We start from the raw sequence: 14391 nt of genomic DNA on the forward strand, positions 1-14391 counted from the left end.
TCTTTAAAGCTAGTCTAATGAATGTTTGCATAATAAGAGACTATTACTGTTCTCATGAACTAGATCTTTGCTTTATTTAAAGGAATAGTTCACACAAAATGAAAACACTTTTGACCGAATTCATGACAGAATTTTCATTTTTGGGTAAACCATACCTTTTAATGGGTACCTACAAAATTTCCAAAGATGGAACTAGAAAATAAAAAACTGGGATTAGGTTTGTTACAATCATCCATCGTGACCTATATTATCATAAACCAATAATTCCTGAGTTTTACCAAAGACAAATCAGTTCCAGTCTGTCTCCAAAGGGGAAAGACATTATTAATTTCATTTATAATAGTAGACATCTTTCCCTAAAGGCATGTGTGGGTGGGTGGGTGGATGTGTTCGTAGACAGATTGGCTACACACGCCATGTCTATATGGCAACTCGCTAATTAGGTAACGTGTGAAATGGCAATAACAAACACAACCAAATAACAAGCAAACACAGCTGTCCTGAACTATTTGTTCACACCCCTGTCTTTCTTTCAGTACTCCTACACATTCCACCATTCTGACCCACTGCCCTTACAATAAAAACAGACAGATAATCAACTACAGTATCTGTATTCATCTACATCCTGCCCAACTTAGCTTTGCCTAACTACAGCTGTTATTGAGATTTGATGTCCAGGAAGCCACAATAAATGCTTCCCTGTTCATTAACTACAGTGATTCTTTAAGACTTCGTTTTGACCAAGCTACAGCAGTCTAGAACAGTGTGTTTTGAACTGTAGATTCAAAAGAACTGACTCATAAGAGCAATTCATTTGGAAATCAAACTATGTTGGTTGTGCTATGTGTTTCGAGCTATAGATTCAAAAGAACTCTTAAGAGTCATTTGTTCGACAATTGGACAACACTGGTCACGCCATATGTTTGCGCTGTAGATTTAAATGAACTGGCTCATAAGAGTTGTTCATGTGGGAAACAAACTACACAGGTCGCGCTGTGTGTTTGTGCTGTAGAGTCAAAAGAATTGGCTCATAAGAGTTTTTCATTCTTGAATCAGTATTTTATTTTACCTTGCATAGTCTTGTTCATGGTTTTCAGAGATGAAAGCAAATCACACAACCTGTTCATGTTGAAATCTGCTTAATTGGTTAGCTTCTCCCAAGTGAAAGTACGAAATACTGTAGCTACTGTAAATTGGACACATGACCTTTGCCATCAACGACAAAAGATACAGGAGGGGTTTTCTCCTCCCTTTTTGCATGTTCTGCATGTAAACACCTTTACCGGTATTCTGGTGGTTTATCCACACTCAGAGCTAAGCAAAGCTCAGTGCATGCTAACATTTTATTTTCTTCAACAACTTGTGTCTGAGAATGGGTGGTCCCATCTAAAGACATTTCCTGATGAGTTCTTGATAAGGAAATGAGCACTCACAATCTGGAGAGAGCAGGATTTTTTAGAAACAGCAGCTCAGGGAGTTGCTGAAGACGATTTCTGTTGAGACGCCTAAAGGGGAACACACATAAAAAATATAATTAGTGATTGAAGTGAGTGGACTCAATGAAACCGGTTAGCTAGTCAAAGGCTTTCAAGATATTGGTGTTCCAGTTTTAAACCTTTATGTTCTGTCTGGAGTCTGGAAAGTGCCTCAGGCATTTTAATAGTTCAAAAAATATACGTAATATTTAAGTACCAGGTTGATGGGTCATGATTTTTCCTAACCATATGAGAACTGATTTTAAACAAAATTTTAAATTGATAATTTGTTTCAAATGTCCATTGTTAGTTCATGTTAGTTCATATTGCATTAACTTATGTTAACAAATAGAACTTTGATTTAAAAATGTATTAACATATGTTGAAATTAACATTAACTAGGATTAATAAATGCTTAATAAATTGTGTTCATTGTTAGTTTATGTCAACTGATGTTAACAAATGAAACCTTATTGTAAATAGTTACCACAATGGGTAACACTATACATTATTGTTCCATTTACTAAGGGTTTATAAATGTGTTTATTAATGACATAACTAATTAACAAACTCATTATAAATCATTAATATGCTGCTATATCCATGGATAAAAAGGGTGGTGTTCATGCAATAACTGCCAAATAGTGAGCTATTTTTTCCTCACATGTTATAAATGCTTAATAACACTTATTCAACATATGAAACTGTACCTTTATGTAAAGTGGACAGATGTGAAGCATTTATTAAAGAGTTGCCAATATTAGAAACCTATGTACATAAAGTTCAGTATGGTTTAATGGCATCAGGCTTTCTATGCTGTGAATAAGCATGAAGATAAGCATGTTTTTGCAGATGACTGGGGGACAGCACTCAGCAAAGCACCATTCTTTTGAAATCAACATGAACGTGACAACACAAGTGAGTCAAGACATTACAGCAATGAATATAAACACAAAGCAGACTGTAGCGAAATGACATAATGTATCCTTTTAATCTCACTATTATAGTCTATTTTTTCGGCAATATGACATAAATCAAGAATCATGGCATTTTATGTTTTTGATTATTAATTTTTTTTAATAATGCATTATAAAGTGTATTTTTTAAGCATTTATAACATGCACAGTATTTTAAAATGCTCACTATTTGGCAAGTATTAGAAGAAAGTTGTCCTTTACTGCATATTACTTTAACTGCATATAAAGCATTTATAATGCATTTGTAAATGACTTATAAGTCATTAATAAACCCCTTTATAAACCCTTAATAAAGGGAACATTCATGTAAAGTGTTACCATGCAATTCAATACATTTTTTCATAAGTTTCTCATTTATGGCACAGAATATACACCATAAGAGTACACTTCTGTCTGTTGCTTATTTGGATTTGTTTTATTGTAGTTTCTACAATGTTTTTACCTGGGTCAAACTGATGCCAAACATACAATGTAAACATTATAATGTTAATATATTAGATCCAGTCAACTTTGTGATACAGCTGGGGGTTAATGCTTCAGTTGTACTCTATCTGCCTACTGGGTTTTGATGAAGTCATATTCAATCTTTTAATATGAGGAAAATATTAAAAGAACCTGAAAATGAAAGCAAAAAAATAAATACAAAAAAATACAGCCTTGGTATGGCTGGCACCAAAAAAAATCTTAAAATACAAATGCAGTCAATCTCAACACGAGGGTTAAAAGCTAAAAAGACTATAATAGATTTGTGCAAAGAAGCACAGTATGAGCAGCTGAAATCTGTATGGCAGAGAAAGTGCATTTGTGTGTGTGTTTAAACTCACAGTCTGTCCAACTCCTTCAGATCATTGAAGGCTCCTCTATCAAAAGAAACAATCTGATTATCCATGAGGTGCCTGCATAAAACAGAAGAGTAAAAGTTAATGAGTGGAAAAAGTTATAAAGAGAAAGAAAACAATATTCAATACTAAATGGCTGAAACTAATTTCTAGAGAGCATGGTGGCCCTTGAGCAATATAATTTAAGTATATATACAAAATTCAATTTAGTCACAGCTAATGAAATGTACACAAATGAAATTAACACTTATTTTGCTAAATATATTCTCAATTTTAAAAACAGAAATGGTTTATTATCCATCGACAAGGATATTTTATAAGGGTTAAATCTAGTTATGCATTTTTAATACATATGTTTTTTAAATTATTTATATCATATTATTATGTTTTTATGTTTGAATCAATAATAAAAGATATTAATGATGAAACCCAAGACAATTTTCCACATTGTGGACAATAAAGTTTCTAATGTTATCTAATAAGAATAACATGTAGTAAAATACAATTAAATTAAATTAGTTTGATTGATTGATTGATTGATTGTTGTTTATGTTCAAATGTGCTCTCTATTGCTGCATTGCTGTGGTGTAGCTCCTTCATCTGGATTTTCTTTGTCTTACTTTCAAACAAACACTCACTGTTTATTAATCTACAACTTCTATATCTTTCTCAATCAGATGTTCATTTCTTTCCAGTTCTCTCTCTCTCTCTCTCTCTCTCTCTCTCTCCTCTTTTCCTTCTCTCTCTGTCTTCTATTTAGGGGACTTTTGACAGCTCGTTATTGTGAATGCGACTGAAACACTTGTGTGCATGCAGTATGTTGCATTAAAGAACTCAGAGCTGTTGAAATCAATCAACCCGATGTGACCGCAATCATCAATATGAATAAAATCCTTATTTGTCAGCTTATTAAAGTCTGAACCTTTATTAAACCACTGCTTGCACATACACAAGATCTAACTTCTCTGAACAGAAACAAGAATGGCTATTAACTCACAAAATTCTGAGGTGCCTCAGGCCAGCGAATTCGTCCTTGCCAATATGTGTGAGGTTGTTTGCGTTCAGGTCCCTGTAAAAGAAAAAAAAGAAAAAACAAAACAAGGGAATGTTAATCGCAAATATAATACTAATTGTACCTTACTGGATTAATTCATAATCAAAGATATTTTTTGGTGTAAATGAGTATGGCTGACCCCCATCCCACCTGAATTTAGATTAGAAGTCACTTTCTGAGTTAACATGTTTATAGGTCTTAGATCTTTTTGTTTGTACAGTTTAGAAAACATCCATTCATGTTCCGCAGAGACCTAATGTATACTTTGTCGAATTTGACACCCAGATTTTTAATGGTTTAAGAGGGTTTGAAAAGAATAATATTAATATCAATGCACATATTATAGAAGGTCATAAACATAGCCATGGTAGCTGAGCCCATGACAGCAGATAATGTGACCAAAAGGGAGCATGTAAATATTAAAAAGAAGAGGGCCAAGTACAGAGCCCTGTGGGACTCCCTGAGAAAGAGGGGCTATGGGAGGATGGAACTTATGAATAAAGTATTATCTGTCATGGAGAAAGGAATAAAATAAAGGTAAATTGAGGCACGGTGGGATTTGCATTTTTGGAGAGTATCAGATATATTTTCATCACTAATCAGTGGGACCTTAGACAGAGGGTTTGGACGACAGGGACCATGACATAGACGTCTTTTGGTTTTTCACCTACACTGACCTAAAATACTTTTACTCATGAAACAGTTTACTGAAAGTATTAAAACACAGCTTACAGACACAAGCACAAGCATTCACCTATGCTTCATGCAGAATGGGAAATAGTCAATGCAGGTTGGACAGAGATGAAATACTATACGTTAAGAGGAAAAAATATAAAATGGGAGTAAAATTAGAGGGATGGCTGGATTAGACTTAAAAATGTGTAAACGTATGATCATTCGGAGTAGGTATTGCAAAGCACCATGCAACAGCACTATTAGAGGACCCCATAGAAGAGAAAAATCACAAATCACATTGTTAATGTCTCAATTGTGTCTCCCTGACAATATTAAATGCACAGAAAAATGGATACTTTTAAAGTACAGTATCTAAGTCTCCTGCGCTATGAAAGAGCAATCTGAGAAATTAAGCTATGTGATTTTTACCTATATAACCTCTAGACAAAGAAAGTCAATTAGCACATGCTTTGTTGTATTGCATCATGTACATGTTAAATTTGGGAGGACGTGTGCCAGATATACTGTAGCCTATTGCTATAAACTGGTATATACACTTTTTGAACACCGAATCAATAGAGGCTATTGAAATTATAAAACAAAATCCTGATAACACAAAGATTATGATATGTTCGTGTAAATGAGGGTTGCATTCATTGTTTAAAGGTTGAACACTTAAGAACTGCCCCTTTTGTACTGGAAATATGAATTTGCACACACATGTACTCTGTTGTCACCTGGGATGCTGGCCATAATGGTACTATTGTGGAAAGGAGTCCAGGTGTGACAAATCAGGGCAGTGAATAAGGTGACTCCTTTAATCCTTTAATTAGTCCAGCATCTGCGGCCAACACTGGGACCATTAATGTGGAAAATTGGACACAAAAGCAGCTTGAACTCTTCATCTGCTGTAGATCCCTACAGCTTCCCTACAGCTAATATGTGTCCACAAACAAATATATGGCGCATAACCAAAATAGATAAATAATTAATGCATCAACAGTGGTGCGATATGAAGCCCTCCATTCAGATTAAATGAAGAGTGATTTTGAGAAAATACATTTGGAAAATAATCACTAATTTGCCGTTGTCTATACTGTGACTATGTGACAGCTGTTACTTAAAAGTCCCTAATGACAGTTTTCAAAAAGGTTTCCCAAACTCTCCCCTTATCTTCCACTGAACGGACAAAAAAAAACAGTCCCTTCCCAAACTCACACCATTGACTAAGCTAATATTACTATGTCGGGGTGGTCGGAATTCTCAAAAAACATAAGAATGTATTGATAGAGCCTTAGAGTTTACAGTTTTTGGAGGTAATTAACCTACAAATGGCTTACTTATAGTTGTCTCTGCAAATTGAGATGGGATAGGAGCAAGACTTTTAACATTTAAAAATTACACAACCATTGTTTAGAATTGACCACCAGTGCTAACAAACACTATGGCATCTTCACCATCAAATTCATTGGTGCGTTACTGAAAAACAGTTTGGGATATGAAAAACTCATTAATAACTCTACACAAGTATGGACTCAAGATTATCTGATCAAAATTTGGGGAAGCTGAAGGAGGAGTTTGAAAAAGTATATTTTCGAAAATCTAGTTGTGCAGAAACCGAAACTGATTGATTGAAAATAATTGACCATTAAGTTGAAAAGTGTAATAAAGTGGAAAAACTGGAGAAAGAGAACCCAAGTTTGGAATGATAGATGTTGAGACTCTTTTATATAGGTGTGCCAAATTTCACACCTTTTAACCATACAGTTTTAGGGGCTTGCATAGACTCCCAGCCAAAGGAATAGGATAAGACATGCAATAGGTTCCTATGTGCACTTTGAGTGCTTGGCCCCTAACAACCAGTCATCCCATATTTGAGGGTCTGAGTTGATCTGAACTGCGAGAACAGCGAGGCTTAAACTGGATACCGAACCTGGAGATAAGTTCATTTTGCCGTTATATAAAACACATGAGCAGTTTAAACACAAATGTTGGGAAGTGATATCATGTTGAGTGGTTTGAGCACTGTAACCCGCAGCAGCTTTTTGCCCTCCACCATGACCCCCCACCTTCCCCCAGCCAACTCAAATAACGGCGCATCTGCAGCTCCATTCTTTACCACTGCAGGGGCAAAGCTCAAGGGACGAGGGGGGATATTATTTGGCCAGTGCAGTCTCCTTGATAAATGACTCTCTTTGCTACACATTGCCAAGGGAATGTCCTCTTCACTACAGAACTGCCAGCCATTATCAATATTACTTTCAATTCTAATTGTTCAACAAAGGGTTCAACACATTGAACCTCATCTAAATGCTCCTTTAAATTGTCCACTGAAGCATGAGTGTTAAGGGATCAGCATCTTTTCCTCAAAGAACATTCTTATTGATGAACAGCTCTAGTTCAAATAATTGGTTCAAAGGTTATGAGCAGATTTAACCATTATTTAAAAATTTTGACCACCAGGAAACAACATAATCACACCGGAAATTGTTGTGCTAGTTTCGAATTTTTTTTCACCCATATTCTGCTCTAGCAATCGGTGAATTTTCATGCCCTGAAAATCGATTGCACTGTGCTTTTGACATCACATCCCAGATACTACATTTGCAAATAAGTAGGTAAAAGAAAGCTGTTTTGGTCTAAGTACTGGTATGGTTGGAGTTGGGTTTACAGATTGGGTTAGGAGTATATTAACGTAATTATTACACAAATTCTGCCGACAATTGGACATGCTGTGCCTTTCTTGTCACAGTAATTCAAAGAATTAAGTTCATGCACTTGCGCAGTGCATTGTAACTGTAGTTACAGCTTCGGCCACTGGGAGGGCTAGCTTGGACATTCTGAGACATTCAAGCTCATAGTCATGTTTGTTAGCATGTTACAGATCTAAATTTGGGAAAGATCTGAAGAACACTGTAAAAGGAGTTCCTAAATGTATGTTTTCAACAAACGATGGTAGAAAGTGTAGTTGCGCAGAAACTGAAATGTATTTTATTTTTAGGCCATTTGGTAAAAAAAAAAATTATATGCTAAAACATTTATGAAAATTTGAGTTAGAGACTCCAAATTTGGCATGATAGATGTTGAGACTCTCATATGAGTGTGTCAAACATCACAACTTTTTACCATAGTTTCATGATGAATCGTTCATAAATAACTCTCCTTGCTACACATCACATAAGGAATGTCCTCCTCACTACAGGATCTGATGGGAATGTTATTCAAGACCCTAATCCCAAGCTTAAAACTAACCATAAACCTAGCCCTAAAATCTGATTGGTTGATAGGAATATCATTTAAGCTTCTTACTCCAAGCAGTGGCGGTTCTAGACCTTTTTAACTGGGGGGGGCAGGCTCAGGTCGGGTGTGCTTGTAGGGGGGTAACTGCATTATACCTTAAATGTCCTCTGTACAAGTATAAAACAACATTTGCTAAAACAATGAATGCTTGCCAATATAAGATCGATCTTAACCCTTTAAACTCTAGCGCATTTTTGGGCTACTGCCCGCAATTCACACTCAAATTTAAAAGCTCATCATTCACACATACTGTGGACTAATTGCAATAAAATGGTCTAATTTTTTCAGAAATACCCCCAAATAAAAAAACAAGACTCCAATTATTCATAAATAATATTGTATGTGTTGATAATATTATGATAAACAGAACTTTTTTTTTTTTTGGCCTTTGAGTGGACTAGATTCTTAATTTAAGTGTCATTAGAAAGCTGAGATCCTCCCCTTTGCAATGATATATAACATTTTATCATCAATAGTCGAAAACAGGTTTTTCTGATGATTTGTTTAGCATGCTTTTCCTGCTGAATGGCATATTTCGTTCTGGACATCTTAGATATAACATTGGATTATTCAGCCAAGTAAGCTCACAGACAATTAAAAAATGGCTCATTTTTTAGAAACCTATGGTAAAAGCAGCTATTTGGGGCATACAGCAGCAGTTATCAGAGCATAAAAGAGATGTTAGTATTTGATGACTTACATAAATCATATTTCACTTTGTGATTCTTTTGAAAATCTTTCAAACTGTGGTATTAGGGCAACAAAATAATTCCTGAGAATGAGAGCTTTAATTTGATATATGACTTGTCCAATTAGGTGCTATGTGAAGGACTTTTATTTTCATATAAATATTTCTACCCCATTACCTCAAGGTGCCGCTAATTTTCAACGCTAATTTTTAAGTAACATAAATGCAGAAGCTTTCAAATGATACCTCATATTCCTGACTTATGTATACGGAAACTTTATCATTTTAATCGTAAACCTTTTTCGCGATATAGCACCCCCTTTTGAACCTGCCAAACTGTCTACAAATTCCACCCACAGTGCAAAAACATCTGCGGTGTCCAAGCATTCATTCAACTGAGGTGAAATTTAAAAATAAAAAACGACTACCTTTAAAATGTGGAAATGTTTTCGTTACAGGGTTTGTTAAGATAGAACATGCAAGCCAACTGAATGAACGCTTGGAAGACAGTGACATTTTAGTGCAGTGTGTGGACCTTTCAGACGGTCCTTAAGGAACAGTTGCCGAATATTCAACAAATTTCAAACTTAAAACTAATTTTACTCAGCTAAAAATGATTATGCATTCATTATCCATTGATGTTTTATTTAAATGTTATTTGTTTGGACTATTTACCGTGATGTGGGATCACTGAACTCAAAGTGGGAAGGACAATAGCAGACCACTCTAACCATTCTACCACCCCAAAAAACTTGCTCCCTCGTGTCCCCTTTCAGAACCGCCCCTGACCCCAAGCTTAAGCCTTACCCTAACCCTTAACCTAGCCCTAAAATCTGACTGGTTGATAGCAATGTTGTTCCAGGACCAACAAGGATGTCAATACAGGAACTCGTCCTACTTGGCAAAATCTCATTGACTTTTCTGGAATACTGTATAACTTTGGTTTTTTGTTTTTTTTTATTCCTGTTTAAGCACAAGATTTATAATATATGTGCCACTGATACAAAACGCAATGACCTTAGGAAGTACACATATTATATATTATATCAAAGTGCATTTGAACAAGGCAATAACCGACATTATGTCCTGTAGTATCAGATGCATTTGACATGTCATGAGCCACTCAAAGGTTTTGACAGTGGACGAGCTCTGAAAAGCTTTGACATATGAGATACCCTAAACCACTGAGACACACAGACACACACATGCATGCATACACAGAGATGCAGAGCAAGTGCATAATTTAAAGGGTGACACTGTAAACAAATCCCAAACACAACATTTGAGCTGTATTTTCTCAGAATACAAAATTCCAGACTGTGCAAACACACTGCAAAATCACTTTCACATGGAAATGCATGCACTGTACATTTACATAGCCTAGACTGTATTGTTTACCAGTAAAGTTAGAAGAGTGCTTTATATCTTCTTTACCTTCTTTGTACTGCTATGAACCATGCATTTTGTCTTGTCTTGTGGCTATTCTTTTGAAACACTGAGTATTTAAATGTCTACAGATTGGCCCCATTCACTTCCATTGTAAGTGCCTCACTATAACCCAGATATTTGCTTTTTTTAAAGAAAAGAAGTCGAAATTATTTTTTGTGGTAATCAACATTATGCCACAAATGCTGTCAATTGAGCTTAACTTGTACTGAACTTGTAATATTCCTTTAAATACAAGTTAAACTCCTACAAAGCTGTCAGTTCTCATTGACAATCATTTTGACATGTTTACCATAATGCACTTTCAATGGATGTCTATTGTGCAAGGTGTTCTTGAGGGTTTCAGGGACAAAATCTGATATTTGTATTGTTGTTAAAAATCTTGTATTAATAATTGCATACTATAATGTGTAATTTAAATGTTAGAGTTGGCTTAATTTTTCTGTTAGCAGTGGGACTACTTTATTAGGTTGATGAAGTGTTAGTTATGTGTAACCAAAGTTACTTCTGGCAAAATTTGTGCTTAACTACCGATCAACTGTAAAGTTATTTCATCACAAACCTCCATGCAGAAGATGTATTAAATTAAAAATAAACACACAATAGTAGAAGAAAAGCTACAGTCTATATTAAATTATTTAAATGAAACATATCGGCAACATTACCAAACCTATTAAATTAAATAAATTAATGACAAAAAAATAAAAACATAACCCATTAACCATTGTCCTATATTTAATTTTGATATTAACCTTGCCCTACAATTCTGTGAACAAAAAAAGGTTGGTTGAAATTTTTTGATAATTTTTTTATCAAGACTAGACAAGACTATCAAAGCTATATATTCAAAGCTGAGTTCACTTTCAGAAATACTATATTTTAAATATTAACTTTTAAATATTTTAAAGCTCCGCTCACATACTCTACATCAGAGCAATTCAAGCTTGAAGTACCACCTTGATGTTTTGCCAGATCCGGGGCAGTAGGGGGCAGTCAGCGCACCTCAGTTTGGGCTGCACTAGCAATGCGCTTTTTCTGGTACGCAGTACAGTCTTTCACAGAAGACGCTTTTTCGCTCAAATACAGCTGGACCGAGCACAACAGAATGCAGGGATCTCGAAGCCTGTTTTTTAAATTTTCAAACTACTTTTAACTTAACACTGCATCCTTTATGGCACAAGATGCTTAAACACAACGCAACGCTTCAAGAGCATCCATCTGACCGTCTGACACATGCAGTGGCAGTGTTAACCACCACGCAAACCACACAATTGGGGGGGGCGGGGTATTTTGGATTTTGGATGCCAAAATACTTAAAGGTGCACTCAGTAACTTTTGTCTTTGTGTCATCTTGGACTTACAATGACACCTAGTGGCTTGGATGCAGCATAATTTAAAATCAATAGTTTTCCGTTTCAGATGCCATTGTAGAAATGTTGTATTCACAGTCAGCCATGATTACTTTAATCAATGAGTGAAAGTGTCAAATACCAGGACGGTTACTGAGATTAAGCGAGCAGTATTCAGCTGGTCATGTGATTCTAAAATGGCAGCCCCCATGTGTGGACCCCCTCCATGTAGAATAAAACAGCTTTTATAAGGTTACTGATATGACTGGAGTCTTCATATTAATATGAGTGCTTATCATTTCCTACATATATTGCAAAATTACAATTCATGTCTTTAGGGGTTAAACTTTTTTTTATAGAAATATATTGTACTATTGTATAAAACAATCTCTTAAAAATAATACTAATTCAGCATCATATTAAAATAATAAACTTGACTGGACAATAATAAATAATATACATTTAGGATCCAAAATATAAGTGAGTGTAGTTTTTGCATGACCTGTTCATTCACAAAACAATTTTGCAGTAATATATGTAATAAACATTGCCTTTTTATTAGTGTTTTGTTGTATTGATGCATACAAATTATATTTATTATATTATAAATTAAATACCATTGTTCCTAGTGCTCATTTAGTGAAAAACTAGATATTTATTTCATTAAATATTTTGAATCTACCTGGCTACAACGGCTTTTAGGATTAATAAAAAATAAAATTTTTTTATACATGTCATACTAAATGATCTTTATTTTGGAGCCTTTTCCAGTAAGTATTGATATTTGCGATTCATTGCAATTCAGTTGATTAATTAATCAGCAAACCATGTAATTAATTTGAGAAAAGTTTTTAATTGACAGCCATACTGTATGTACTGTAATGTTAAAATATTCTGGCTGTACTTTACATTAATTTCACAATACCTTGCCCCACAGACTTCCATTGTAAGTGCTTTACGTAAACACAATTTTTGTTTGTTTTTACAAACTGATGGACAAGTGGACATCATTTTCTTAGGTAATAGAGCTTAACTTTTATTGATCCCAGTTCAATAAGTTTCCAATTGCAGGGTTCGAACCAGCAACTTTCCAATTAGCAGCCTGAATCTATGACCACCAACTCAAAGTGTTATCTAAGAAATTGCTCAAACTATATCTGAATGGAAATGTGATGTACACAAAGTTTTGCGACTTTTAGAGCATAATAACTTTTGTGTGCTTCATTATTAACAGTCAATTCTTTTTTTTTTTTTTCTTCTTCTTCTTTTCATTTTCTCCCCTTTTCTCCCCAATTTGGAATGCCCAATTCCCAATGCGCTCTAAGTCCTCGTGGTGGCGTAGTGACTTGCCTCAATCTGGGTGGCGGAGGATGAATCTCAATTGCCTCCACGTCTGAGACTGTCAATCTGCGCATCTTATCACGTGGCTTGTTGAGCGTGTTACCGCGGAGACCTAGGGCATTCAGAGGCTTCATGATATTCTCCGCAACGTCCATGCACAAATCACCATGTGCCCCACCGAGAGCGAGAACCACATTATAGCAACCACAAGGCGGTTACTCCATGTGACTCTACCCTCCCTAGCAACCGGGACAATTTGGTTGCTTAGGAGACCTGACTGGAGTCACTCAGCATGCCCTGGATTTGAACTCGCAACTCCAGGGGTGGTAGTCAGCATCAATACTCGCTGAGCTACCCAGGCCCCCATTTACAGTCAATTCTTAAAAATCAAGCACATATGATCCTATCCTACCATGTATGAGCAATAGCTAATTAACATTTTAACAGTCAAATAAAGATTAACACCTACCAACGCCATTCAAAAATTCATAAACATACACATGCATACACAAAGTAACTTATAAGGACTGTATAAACTGCATAAACATTCATGCCACACACTTTCAGCAGATACTCACAGTCTTTCGGTGTTCTTTGGTATATTTCGTGGCACATTCTTGAAGGCAAGTCCATGGCAGTCCACAGTAGTGCCCGTGCAGGAACAGTGAGGTGGGCACGCTCCAGAGTGACCCACGAGAATTAGGGCACTCAGCACACCCCAAATGCACAAACCTGCACTGGGCAGCATCAGTTCAATGCTCAGAAAACCTCAGAAAAGCCCCAAAAAACAACCTCTACTCTTTAGCAGCTTAAAATGCCCAAACATAAACTACTGAACGCAAATTAACAGTACATAAAACACTCAAAATCAAAGGAATAAAGACCAAAAGTAAGATAACAATCTGCAGAACACTTAAATATTTGGTTATTTTTGTCTCTCCAAGCTGGTTTTCCTCTTGTCTTTGTGCTGTGGTTCTCCTACAGTTCCTTTCTACAGTGATTTCCCCTCTCTTCGTCTTTCCTCAAGGGAAGAGCTTTGGAAAAAAAAGAAAGACTCATACAATCTCCCACACGCGTCCTCCCTCATTCACATATAGGAATCATCCATCAAAGGATCTACAAATCACAGCGTCTGACTCCTCCCAGCCAATATTACACCCTCCAACGGTTTCTAACGGACACACACACACACAAATGGGAGTCCTGCAGATCACAGTGTGTTGATGCCCACGGTCCTGCTTTCTCAT

At 35.8% G+C, this 14391-nt stretch overlaps 1 protein-coding gene across 3 annotated transcripts in view; it reads right to left on the reverse strand.

The window, feature by feature from the left end:
• Nucleotides 1-14145, reverse strand: part of LOC127438441 (slit homolog 1 protein-like) — a 71791-nt gene extending 57646 nt beyond the window's left edge. For 2 of the 3 annotated variants that reach the window (XM_051694033.1, XM_051694032.1), the window contains exons 1-4: nucleotides 13723-14144; nucleotides 4289-4360; nucleotides 3277-3348; nucleotides 1434-1505 (exon numbers count right to left, since the gene is read on the reverse strand). In XM_051694033.1, the coding sequence (XP_051549993.1) occupies nucleotides 1434-1505; nucleotides 3277-3348; nucleotides 4289-4360; nucleotides 13723-13892 (386 nt within the window). In that variant the 5' untranslated portion in view covers nucleotides 13893-14144. Of the gene's footprint in view, nucleotides 1-1433; nucleotides 1506-3276; nucleotides 3349-4288; nucleotides 4361-13722 lie in introns of all 3 variants that reach the window. The other variant, XM_051694034.1, reaches the window with a different exon arrangement.
• Nucleotides 14146-14391: the final 246 nt, after the last annotated feature.

Source organism: Myxocyprinus asiaticus, chromosome 49 (assembly GCF_019703515.2).
Source record: "Myxocyprinus asiaticus isolate MX2 ecotype Aquarium Trade chromosome 49, UBuf_Myxa_2, whole genome shotgun sequence".
Classification (NCBI taxonomy): Eukaryota; Metazoa; Chordata; class Actinopteri; order Cypriniformes; family Catostomidae; genus Myxocyprinus; species Myxocyprinus asiaticus.